The sequence below is a fragment of the Gymnodraco acuticeps genome, unplaced genomic scaffold (assembly GCF_902827175.1).
Source record: "Gymnodraco acuticeps unplaced genomic scaffold, fGymAcu1.1, whole genome shotgun sequence".
Taxonomy (NCBI): Eukaryota; Metazoa; Chordata; class Actinopteri; order Perciformes; family Bathydraconidae; genus Gymnodraco; species Gymnodraco acuticeps.
The window spans coordinates 1635831-1649139 of NW_022991818.1; the positions used below are offsets into that span (position 1 = coordinate 1635831).

Sequence of the window (13309 nt, forward strand, 5' to 3'; positions counted from 1 at the left end):
ATGCAACATAACAACCACGTTCCTTACATTATTTAAATCCCAAATGAAGAGCAATCAGTTGGTCTATTTATTAAATGAGAAAAAATAGGTAATTTCTTCAGCATGTGAGATTTAAGTCATGTTATCTTGGTAAGATTGTCAGGGAAATAAGCAGACACTCCAAGACTGGCAACTTCCCATGACATATTTTAGCACAGCATAAAATCTCAATATTTAATTTGACACTTTCTTTCTGTACAGATTAAACAATGTGCTTTGTCAATATAAGGGGGCCCTGTATGTGGATTTTTGACCTTTTCACAAAGTCAGGCTAGCTGTTTCCCATTGTTTCCAGTCTTTATGGTTGCTGGCTGCAGATAATTCCCAGCAACGTTTTTTTCTCCGAATTTGAGAAGCGATGCACTTGGTGTTAGGATGTGTAGATTATGACCTTAGAGTGAACGGTACCTGTGTGTTCTTCTTATTGGCTTTGCATCTTGTTCTCTGGCTGACCCTACATGCAAAACTTGCCATATGCTTTAAAACAGATGGGATGTTTAGTTACTTTTAAGCTGGAAACATTTAATAACATTGGTTGTGCTCACTTGTTATAGATAGTATTGGTGTCTTCAATAGCTGTCGTTCCTTACATTTTCAAAAATGGTGGTTATTGCGCATGCCTAATAACCTCAGCATCCCTGGTTTGAATTCGGCCTTTGGTCATCTTTATCCAAGTCATGGCCCTCTCTCTTGCTTTCCCATATCTACACTGTCTTCTGTCAAATAAAGACTAAAATAATAGTAAATATATAATGTTCCCCCTTAAAAATGTGAATTGTCAGTCATGATAGAATACATGATTTCCTTGACCACTTACAATGAAATTGACTTTCCACTGACACATTTATAATAGCTTATACTGTTATTGTCAAGAAAACTTCCGAAATTAGGCAGAATGGTGTGATTATTTATGGTTTTTTGACTGTATATGTGGAGCAGATGAGAAATAATACTTGCCAGATGGGGACTTGCAAGTGGGAAAAGTTGAACCGAACAATATTCTGTTATAGTTAGGTAAATATGACATATTCATAGGAAGTGTCTTGAACTCATACAGTGGTTAAACGACCCAGCTATGTACAACTTCTTGATATTTAGTTTTGGTTCTTGGTTTGTTATCATGCGTTATCATCCGTCTGAGTTTGTCCTTCCCATTTTACACTCTCCCTTACTGTAATGTCTACAAATAACCAATAAACATGCTGACCCCAGGCTCTGGCGCTGATTCATAGGGCCCTGATGTGACTGCCCAATCACCAATGTTTTAAATGAAGTAAGCTTTTATTACGTGAACTGCTAAGCATGATTAATCGGCCATAATCTCATTACACTGTAGCCTGTTTATTGCCCGACCCACTACTAACCCTCCCCTTAATGTGGTCTACCTGCCTGTTATTGTCACTGAGCATAGTCTGCCAGGTCAGTTCAGGAAGGAAATGCTGACGGAGTGATTTCATAATTGGAGTTGAGTTGTTATTGATGTAGATCATCTGTCACTTATGCACTTACCTGTTTTCTATCTGATTATATTTGTATCTATCTATAATTCGTCATGACCCAAATACCCTTTAATCAATTTTCATTGTCTACCTCAAGTTTCAATCATCAAATGAAAGACAGCCACATCTTGACTAGTTTATCTAATGTTATCTCTAGTTGTTGTTTTAGTATGTTCTTATTGGTGGCAATGTAAATTATAGATGGTGCAAAACAATCAGCCATATACTCCAACATTTTAACCAACCAAAGTTTGACTAAGCCATTTATGATATATTACATCATAGTTTTTCTTATCTGAGTTTAATCGATTTTCTGTCCCACAGGTAAGAGCACCCTAGGATTTGATGGGCGGTTAGAAGCCGAAGTTAAAGGGGTTACTCTTGGCTGTCGGACACAGAAGTTTCAAAAGGGATCACCTGGCTGGCACCCAACACCTCTTTCCAAACAGCAGGACCTATCAAGATACATCGGTCCAGCTTTCACGGCTTGTAAACTTACCATGGAGCCAACAAATCTTGGGTAATACTGCATTGTTGTAGGCAAACAGCTTATGGGTTTGACATCACCCTTTGTGCGGTTTCAGAATACTACCATTTGAGTTTGTTTGCTTGACTTCTAAAATACATTTGGGGAGTAAGCCTGGGAGGAGATTTCATCAGTGATTTTAGGGTTGACATGAATTGCCCAAACATCTTTCAATCCAACATTAATGACCTCCATTCATGGTGTTCTTCAAAACACAGCTAAGGCAGGGGAGGATTGTCTTTTGTCAAGGAATAAATTGGACTCCGGCCGAAAATGGCCAGAGACGTAAGTCCTCTGAGCCTCAGGCCTCTGTCTGCAAGACACCAGAAATGGCTTGGACCTTCTCTGGGGTGTATCCTCCCCTTCTTCCCTCGACGTCTTCTAATTGTCTACTACTTTCTGTCATGTGCAGTAGCAGCAACAGGAAGTTTGCCTGGTATAGAGTATGACTATGGGATTAGCCCCAAATTTGTCTGCACCCCAATTCCCCCAGAAGCAGACCCCAGCTGTTACTCCCCACCCAGTGTTCCCCATGGGCCAAGCAATAACGGCAACACTAATGATCACAATGGCAGCAGCCGGCGAGGCATGATGTCCGACGAGGCCAAAGCCACCATCTTGCACCTGCGTGAGAGCTTAGTGAGGCAAAAGGAGACCATCCTGGACCAGCGAGAGACCATCAGGGAGCTGACCGCCAAGCTCACCTTGTGCGAGAGCTTTGGTGGTCACCATGGCACAGATCACCATGAAAACCGTCACGACAACCATCACGATACTCATGACAACCATCATGATGACCACCATGATGATCACCATGGGCCTCACAGCACCCACCACACGCCTTCATCGTCACACCATGGGACGTATCACCCTAGTGATCACCACTACCCCCATGGCAGATCAGACCCGCACAGATCAGACCCCCACAGCAGGAAGGGTACGTCGTATGGAAAACACAGCTCCTTCTCCCCTGAGCAGACGGGCAAGACACTGCAGACATTGAAGGAAAGACTTGAAAGTTTGCAGGTGAGTGCAAAGACCTGAAATGCATGCTTTGCAATTCAAAGAGGTATTTTTTGCATCACAAGTAGGAAATAAACACAGAAATTAGTTAGCTACCTTTTGGATAGTCAGGTTTATATATATATATATATATATATATATATATATATATGGTTGCCTCTTGTGTAGCATTTTAAAGTTTTCGATTCTGTTTACAATGTCAACCAGAAGTAAATAAATGGGTGTCATCTGCAAACAAAACAAACTTTAGCATTATAGACATGTCGCTAATATAATTTATCTTAACATATTTACCAAAAAAACTACTTTGGACCCCTTTTGTAATGGGCAACAAAGAGTTGAATCAGTTAAAAAGTTAATCAACTACATAGGCTTGCAGCAAGGTCAAGTTTATTCTTATTTATTTATGTATTTTTGATGAACCTTACGTTGGTGCTCCAGGGTTCTGCTCTTTCTCAAGTTGCTTCCTACAGAAGTTGTTAAATATATATATATATTTTAATTAGTAAAATAATTTGTTTCCTTAACTATACAAAAATGCTGAAGGGCTAGCAAGGCACAGCGATCTTTCCTATCTAAATGTATTCATATGGCTGTAATTAAAGCCGTGATGCTTCAGGTGAAAAGGGTAAACATTCTGTGAGAGCTCCAGAAGGAGGACTTACTCCACCTGCGCTATACAAACATGTTTGAGATGCTTGGTAATTTGTAAGCCAGGAGAGGCTGAGAAGTCTGCAGGGAAGCCTATCAAAGGTTTGACTTAATTGGGGTCAAATCTTGCGTCATTAAGGGTCAAAGGCTCAGTTGCTGAATAAGCTGTTTGTGCCTGCTGCTGCCAAAATACTGTAAAGAGGAAGTGTTTCATCAAGGCATGGTAACCCATTGGATACTGTTAGAGTACAATGCATTCAACTTTTGGTGGTATATTTTTTAAATTGTTAGTTTCACTTTAAATGGATAATCTGTAGTTTTGGAAAAATCTAACATTTTTAGTAAGATTGAGAAGTTGGGGGAAAACCTCTGAAATACACATGAAGACCAATCCATGATAGTCATTGTCAGCCCACCAAAGAAAATATCACAGCTGTTTGTCTGTTGTCTCTGAGCCATGTTCTCCCATAAGACTTCCGACTCTTGATCTCCCTGCTGGATATCAGTAGCAAGAGCTCAAACAGGAGGCTAATCTAAATTAATTAGCCCTCACCCCTGACTTTAAAAAACTACTGTATCCAACTATCACGTGTTGGAGTGAGACCAGTAAAGCTCAGAAAAGGAATAGGGAAGGTTCTGAGAAATTGTTATCTCTACATGAACTTACTGTTGATTCATCCTTGTTCATTCGCATGAGGTTACGTTTTTTGTTGTTGTTGCAAAACCAAGCTAAGTAAGTTAACTTTAAGTCGTTTTAAATGGTCACAGGCCAAAACCACCATTCAGACATCTAAAAAAACGTTTACAGACGGAAGAATTTTAGTAGCTGTTTCCATTTCTCTCTAAGAATTGGTATTTTTATTGTAAACATCGCACAATTTACAAAAGAAAGTGGTACATTCTCAATAATTTGAGTTTCAGCACCTATAACAAGGGATGCATGTGGTTCTGTCTTGCTTAGTTTACAACATTTAATGATGCTGGTGGCATACAGCGAGACTAAACCCCTACTGCCCGCTGGCCTGTGAAATCCATGTTATCAGTGCAAGTGGTCTCATGGAAAGTGTTGCCAGAAATCCCCTTCAATCTTCCTGAGAAGGTGTGAGACAAAACAGAAGCCGAGCCAAGATTTAGCTTTCGTCACTCCCCCCTCTAACAGGATGTCTACACCTCTAGCCTCTGGCTATGCGCCGAAGGGCGCTAGCCAACCTCCCCTTCAATTAGTTTCATCCTGCCTGACGAGGCTTTTAATCATTGCGTGCGCTGGCAGGGAACAAAGCCGGATTCGTTGGTGATGAAGACAAGGATGAGAAGAGGGAGGGACAGAAACTATTTTCCTGCAAGTTATTCCATATTTCTACTTTCAAATGCAAATAACAAAATGTATTGCAAACATATGTTGTTCTTTATTTCCTTCAAACTGAGAGCTTGTCAAATATGCCAATTATTGAAGCATGAGAGTTTATCCTTCACCTTGGAAAATAGTGGTAAACAAACAATTACAGCTCATCGTCCTCTACCTTTCTTTTTGATGCAACATTTTCATCAGCATATCATGTTTGCTCAGTTGTCTTGTCACTTGTATAGAATATCTACATTGTGGCTTGAAATTCAACAATAAGAGTTCAAATTCCAAGAATAACTTTGTCAAATGTTCAATGACCAATATGTTGTGTACTGTACTGTAAGGCATTTATCTTCTTCTCTTGTTACTTCCTTAGAGAAAGTTCATATTAATGATGATGATGATGATGATGATGATGATGATGATGATGATGATGATGATGATGATGATGATGATGATGATGATGTTAAACAGGGAGGGGAGGGTTTGATCTATGGTGGAAGCTTTCCTTATCACTCTTGCAATATTTAAAAAACACTGACTTTGAATGTGAAACTGCTTTACTTTAGTTTTATAATAACGCGGTCAAAATGTTTCTGATATCAGAAGACCTCTGTGGATAATTTAGCCCCTACTATAAACAAATAACAAAAGAAGGAATCCTAACTGGGACAATCTGACTGCAATTAGAGCCATAGTGGAGATCTTCACCTGCGTCCAGCATGTCTTTGCATCATGATACAACTATTGACGTGAGTGACATAGGACATAAAACAAACAAAGTTAAAAGACATTACTGCTGTATATTCCTGTGGTAGAAATTGTATTTTGCATTAAATAAATCCCCCAATTCTGGGGGGTTTACAGCTGAGTAAGAAAGTAGAATTTGTGGATAAAAAAAGTTAAAATAGTGCCGAAAAGGTTCAACAAACAGTTTTTTAACTGTCTGATTCGAAATACATCAGATTTGGGGGCTTTTTGCATCCACTGTATACACAGAGTCAGATATTCTGACTTATGTGTTTGTACTTCTGCAGGCCAGGAACTCCTCCAGCTCCTACTCCAGCTCCCTGAGAGAACTCCTCCAGCGGAAGATCACCGCCCTGGAAGGGCAGCTGCACAGCTACTACAGGGATCACCATGACGATCGCCATGATGACCACCACGACGACAATCATGGCAGCAGCCACACCGAAGACCACCATGATGACCATCATGACGTCACTGGTCACCATGGAACTGGTCACAATGACAACCACCACGATGACCACCAAGGCCCTGGCCACCGTAATGACCACCACGATGAACACCATGGTACTGGTCACCGTGACGACCACCACAATGACCACCGTGGGACTGGTCCTCGTGATAACCACCATGACGACCACCACAATGACAACCGTGGGACTGGTCCCCGTGATAACCACCATGATGGCCGTCATGGTACCGGTCACTCTGACGGCTACCACGGCAGCCATCCTTACAACCAACATGGTAGCCACAGGAACAGTCCTCGCACTGGTCCCCATTATCGCCATAACAGCCACTACAACAGGCGATCGAACACTCGGCAGCCTGGGAACCATGGCTCCCATCGCAGCACCCACCATGATGACCACCATAATGACCAACATAATGATCACCACAATGATCACCACGGACCTGGTTACCACGATGATTACCACGATGATTACCACGATGATCACCATGACTATCATCGCGGACCTGGTTACCACGATGACCATCATGAGTATCACCACGGACCTGGTGACCACCACGATGATCACCATGAGGATCTCCATGATAACCACCACGGCACCAACCATCACGACGACCATTATGATACTGATCATAACCCTCCGCAGCTGCCCTCCAGCAGCAAAGAGACAACTCTGCGGGGCGCGGGCCACAGCAAGCTGGAGGCAGTGCTCAACAAACTACACCATGGAAACACTGATCTTGGTACACACACGCACACACACACTGTACAGTTTAGGCTCTGTTTTAGTCATTGCTTGATAAATATAAATAGTAAGACAAGTATACTGTATAGTCAATGTGAACTGTGTAACGAAACTGCTATAGAAATCTGCCTGTAGCGGTTACTTCATGAAACAGATGTTCAAATGAAACCAAGCGCTGGTAGGAGAAAGGTACATGTAGTCCTAACTGAAACCTTCTGTCTCACCAGGAAATAGCAAAAAGCTAAAGAGCCCCAGCGCTTTCATGCTCGACTTTCCCATGAAGTCAAACTACATGTATGCTAGGATGAAGCGGGCGGTGGTCAACGAAGTCTTCGCCATGACCATCTGCCTGTGGCTGAAGGCAGGAGAAGGGCCTGGCCTCGGTACTCCCTTCTCCTACGCTGTGCCTGGACAAGCCAACGAGCTTGTGCTCATCAAATGGGGCACCAACCCAATGGAGTTGCTAATCAACGACAAGGTAAAAGCAACAACATATACATCAGAAAATGTTGAGAACCCTACACTTAGAAACTCTTTGTAACTTCTAACATTACATTCCAAAGCAACAAAGTGCAATAAACCGCAAAGATAAAAACTCAGAACAACAAGAAAATGCACTCATATTTGCTGGGGCATTTCTTTCAAATGGGCTTTGTTGCATGGTTCGGTTTAATGCCTAAGGTAATGGTGAAACAGATGAGGTTTCAGTTTGCGATGGAGGATATGTAGACTTTCTGTGCTCCTGATGTCAGTGGGGAGCTTGTGCCCCCATTTTGGAGCCAGTATAGCAATCAGGCGTATTTTAGTTGCGGGGTACCTGGGTCCATCTCGCAGTGAGGGAGTAGCAAGCCAATTGGCTGAATATTGGAGCAAAGTGCATGTGGTTGAGTGTAGGGCAGGCGTGTCAAACTCAAGGCCCGGGGGCCAAATCCGGCCCGTGACTTCATTTTCTGTGGCCCCACAAGAGCTTGCAAAGAATATAATATATTTATTATATTGTTACAGGCCGTTTTACATGTCCCACAATGCATCTCAAATTTGACATTTTTCTCAGAATTTGACTTTTCTTTCTTCAAAATATGCCTTTTTCTTAGTAGTTGCCTTTTTCTCAGAATTTGACTTTTTTTCAAAATCTCACTTCCTTTTTTTTCCAGAATTTGGCTTTTCTTTTTAAATCATTTTGTGACATTCTTACTGAAAATACTTGCAAATATTTGCCCTAGACTTCTTCTTTCAGACGTAGTTAATTATGAAGTTATTACCCTATCCGAAAATAATGCAATGCACAGGCAATAATGTAATATAATATGTTATTGGTGGCGTATGGTGTAGTGGGTTGTGCATTGGTGTTCGGATCAGGGGGTCACATGTTCAAACCCCACTGCAGTCAGCATGTCGTTGTGTCCCTGGGCAAGACACTTCACCCCAAATTGCTCCTGTGGGGATTGTCCACAGTATTGAGTATGTAAGTCGCTTTGGATAAAAGCATCTAACAAGTGACATGTATTTTTATATAGTCTTAAAGTTACAACCGGCCCTTTGAATGCAACCATAATGTTAATGTGGCCTGCGATGAAATTGAGTTTGACACCCCTGGTGTAGGGTTTAACTGCATGTAGGAAGGACTGGATCCCTTCACAGCACGGTATGCCAGTACCAGTGACTTGAAGCGGATTCGGGCAGCCAGTGGTAGCCATTGAAGGAAGCTGAGAAGCATTGTAGCAAATTAAAGTTCACGCCTGTTTGTGGCGGGTGGTCCCTAATGATTCTGCTAGAGAAAACACTGGTGCTGCATTTTTGGATTAAAAATCGCTTTCACACCAAGTACTTTGCCGTACTTAGTGCCGGCATTAAGTGCCCCCATGGAACTAAGTACAAATCGCGTTCACACCGGAATAAGTTCCCTGAGGGAAGATTACGCAAATGAGTCGCTGACGTCACTTCTTCTTCATCTGCTTTGGGATTACTGGCAGGCCGCAAACAACTTCAGGGTGTATCCTGTCACCTGAAGTCCCCGGCCGGAAGTCCCCGGAGTTGGGGACTGGCTTCAGTAGAAGCTGCTGGGAGTCCCAGCAGCTTCTACTGAAGCCTTCCGAGTAAATTGCCAGAACGCCGACACCTCCTCATCGCTCCACCACTCCCATGTTTTTTTTTTGTGTTGCAATAAATTAATCTCTCTCCGTTGGTGCGCGGGGCTAATGCTAATAATGCTAATGCCAGCAAATACAATGAACTAAACACTAAACTTTTCAGAGTTTTATGGGGCGTGGTTTGCAATCCGCCCAGCCAATAGAAATGTGTACTTTTTTCTCCTCAGGAGAGTACCACCTTTCTAGCAGGCACTAAAAATGGGGATAAAAGTTCCCGGCACTAAGTACTCTTTTTGGTGTGAACGCAAAATAAGGGGTAACGGAACTAAACGGGAAAAGTACTGGGAAAAGTACTCTTAGCTACGTTACAGGTGTTACCAGCCACACATGTGAATGATATGGTGGACAAAGCACTATACACATTTTTTTTAGACATTGTTAGTGTTTTTCTTTTACTTATAATATACGTACAACTACTGTCTTGGAAATAATCCACCATTCTGATTCATTCATTTAATTGGATTATATGAGCGGTCTGTAATGATTAAGCACTGTTAGTGAAAACATTAGCCAGCTAGTTAGCTAATTTATTTTCATGAGGGCACAGCTACAGTTTGTAATTTGAGTCAACAGCAGTGTTCGAATTACCCATTTGCTTTCGGGGGAGCCCTATTTTTCAATGCACATCCTGTTAATAAATATGTCACACGCACGCTCTGTTGACTGGCGCAGCAACGCGGATGCGATCAATTGCTATAAAAACACTCTACTACTACAGACGTTATTACTGCCAAAGCACAATAATAACATTTCAGGAAAAAAAAATAACAACATGAGGCTACCGTTTCAAAACCAATTGATAGCCATTAGCCAACATTCTTTTTTTAATTTTATGAAAAGCCATGGATACCTTTCATTCCACTCACTCCACTCCATCTTTTTTGTGTCCAGTTAAAAGGCAGGTCATGGGCATCGGCAGGTTCGCTAGTGCAGGTGGCGCCGGCGGCTGTGGCCGTTGTTGAAGCCTCTTCAGGCTCCGCATCGGCAAGCCTCTCCCTCGGTGTGGAGCTGTCAAACTCAACCCTAACGCCGCTTACAGCCGGCCAACTAAAAGTTGTTCCGTTCACGTTGTCATTTTTAGACTCCTTCGCTTCTTTGCTTGTGAATACAAAAGCTGCGAGGCTTGGCTGTTTTCGTTTCGCCATATTTTCTATTACAAAGCCAGAGTTAAAAAAATACCAATAACGAACAATTCAAATACCACGCCGGCATCGCCACCGTAAACCATAGCAACGTAAGTAGCGTAAAGAATGCAGCGCCGCCACGTACAGATGGCAACACCCAGAAATATCCACAAATATTCAGAAACTGTACTGAACAATGACTATTATTTATTTCAAGAACTTTTATTTACAGAAACTCAACATTTCTAATCTGTGTGACACAAATATGCACGATTTTGGGCTCCCCCTATTTATCTCAAAGTCAGCCTTCAGGGGAGCTCCCCCCCTCTTTAGGGGAGCCAAGCTCCCCCTGGCTCCCCCCATTTCGAACAGTGGTCAACAGTATCCATTCAAAATTCCCGCAGTGCCATGTTGTACATGGTGAACTTGCGCTGTGTATAAAGGGAAGTATCACAATTAGGCCCTGTATGAATCTTTTGCTAAAAGAAGCCTACATGAAATAATTATAACATGACATGGGTTGTAATGGAGTTTTCTAAATGCTGTAAGTGTAGATTTCTTTCATTAAAGAAAAAAGCGCAAATATTTTACTTTTACATTCAACATGCAGTGTGAATCAGCCATAGGTTTTATGGTGAATTCTGTTTTTTGATTATTCAATATCCTTTATTTTAAGGGATGGTGAGGTTCAGACTGTTCATAACACATAAGAGAGAGAGAGATGAGAAATTACACAGAATGTAAATGTTGAAACAAATGTTATAATACATTTTTTCACCAATATTGAATCCATCTGATGCTTTAGAGGCAAAAAATATTCAATTTCCAATTAATATGATTTTAGAAAAAAATAACATTTGACCCGTTTTACAAACCTACAAACTAAAGTTAACTAAATTATGAAATTATTCTATTGGGCTTTTTATCATTTATTCCCAGATAAACTGATATCGGAGGACAGCTTTTTTTTTCCTTCCTTGTTCTGTTTGCTGTGAGCTAAACAAACAAATCAGCAAAGCAATTAATCTGATTACTGTAATTGATTGGCCTATTTTCTGTAGGAGTGACAGTAAGGAGGGATACAGTGCCATGTTTGCTTCCCAATCAGATAAATGACACAATATGCAGATTAATCTCGGTCTGCAATTGATTGTAATAGTTAATGAGGATGAACAGCGAAGATGAAGAGTTTTTTTATGGGGCTCATCCAATAAAGGTTCGTCATGGAAATTAGTTTTCACAATGATTTAGTGATGTTTACCAAAAGACTCCTACAGATGGAAGAAGAGGAACGTTCCCTGTCCTCACCTTTAATGGCATGTTTGTCTCTGTTTACCTGTGTTTTTAGGCAGTGACGTTGCCCATAAGCATGACGGATGGGAAATGGCATCATTTATGCGTAACGTGGACGACACGTGATGGTGTCTGGGAGGCCTACCAGGACGGGGTGAAGAAAGGCTCGGGGCAAAACCTGTCAGGCTGGCAACCCATCAAATCAGGAGGGACCTTCATCCTGGGCCAGGAGCAGGTAAGACATACGGTATGCTTTTCTAGAAGAGATCCAGTATGTACAAACACAGCTGAATCTTTTTTTGTTACCTTTTCTTTTTATTACCTTGTATTGCCTATACACACAGAGGGCGGGGGGTTTTGAGTCAATAATTTGCACTTCAATATGAATACTTTCTTAAAAAACTTTAGAATTCTGCATTAGCATTCTTCTAACCCAAAAAGCAACTCTTTCTTCTACTGGAAAAAGGTCTATTTTTCTTTATCTTTTGTATTACGAATGAAGGCATCGGCCAATCACGGTGCACATTGCGGATGTCGGTTTAACAAAACATTAATTATAGTATTGTAGAATAGTGGTATCATTTGATGACTTTATGATAACACACTGTGTGTTGTCAGGCAAAAACTGAACATGTTAATCTTGTTTACAACCTTGACAAAGGCAACTCATGCCAGCTCCACAATATCCATTCCTATACTTTTAGCAAAAAATCCTATTGCTAACTCTTTACCAAAGAGAACTCAAATACACTAACATTTTGGTTAATAAGATACTCAATAAGATAGAGAATGATGTTGAATCCATCATTTATTTGTTCACAAATCTATTGCAGCCTTTTTTTTCAAACAAATGTTGCAGTGGCTACAAATTCACATTGCTACTGAATCATTAGTTTGGATGCAATATTTGCAGGCAAGTATTTTCAGGTTGATATGTATTACTTCCGTAGTGTGTAAAGACCTTGTAGCTTATTAGACGAATTAGTCAAACAATTTTGACTCAGGATTCAGTTGATCCAACATTTTCAATCTTGACCTGCTCCTTGCTTCTCCTCACAGGACACGATGGGAGGCCGCTTTGACGTCACTCAATCCTTCATGGGAGGGATGTCTGATCTCCAGTTCTGGTCCAGAGTTTTGACGTCTAATGAGATCCACACCCAGGCGACCTGCGCAGGGCACCTAGTTGGTGATGTGATGTCCTGGTCCGAGGAATCAGTGGAGCTTCACGGAGGGCTCGCCAAGCTCCCCTTTGAACCCTGCCATTAACGACTATCATTGGACCCCAACACAGAGAGATAGCATCATCATCCTGACATTTTCGGTTTCATGCCCATGCCACATATTTGAGTGGGAAAATGTTATTTTGTCATGGATCGAAGATGGGGGAATGATTTTTCTCCTCGCTTGCAAGCTGAGCCTTGGAGCAGGAGGAGTTATTTTGCTTTTCCTATATATTTTTGCCATTCCTGTCCGATCTTTCTGCCTTCTCCACCTACACCCTATTTTCTTCGCTCTGAGGCTTCAGCTAGACAACTTTGAAAGCTCCAAAGTGCGCAGGGCTTATATCTGAAGGATCCAGAACACATAATAGGATTGCATTCCATCAGAACAGGTCCAAAGGTTTCTTGTGGCCATCGGCTCACCCACACTACTGTAGCTTGGTTTCTTTTTTGCTATGTGAGCAACACAGAC

General features: G+C 41.6%; 1 protein-coding gene across 1 annotated transcript; it reads left to right on the forward strand.

The window, feature by feature from the left end:
- The first annotated feature begins 2337 nt into the window (after nucleotides 1-2337).
- Nucleotides 2338-12883, forward strand: LOC117535303 (neuronal pentraxin-1-like). The gene is made up of 5 exons (XM_034199730.1): nucleotides 2338-3090; nucleotides 6121-7045; nucleotides 7275-7525; nucleotides 11670-11849; nucleotides 12674-12883. Exons 1-5 carry the CDS (start codon nucleotides 2338-2340, stop codon nucleotides 12881-12883), a joined length of 2319 nt encoding a protein of 772 aa, XP_034055621.1.
- The last annotated feature ends 426 nt before the right edge of the window (nucleotides 12884-13309 follow it).

What these genes read in the sequence shown, in the direction of transcription:
- LOC117535303 (XM_034199730.1), top strand. Translation starts at nt 2,338, where the DNA reads ATGGCCAGAGACGTAAGTCCTCTGAGCCTCAGGCCTCTGTCTGCAAGA. An exon ending in CCATGGAAACACTGATCTTG is followed by an intron (nt 7,046 to 7,274) that starts GTACACACACGC and finishes CTGTCTCACCAG; the next exon opens with GAAATAGCAAAAAGCTAAAG. An exon ending in AGTTGCTAATCAACGACAAG is followed by an intron (nt 7,526 to 11,669) that starts GTAAAAGCAACA and finishes CTGTGTTTTTAG; the next exon opens with GCAGTGACGTTGCCCATAAG.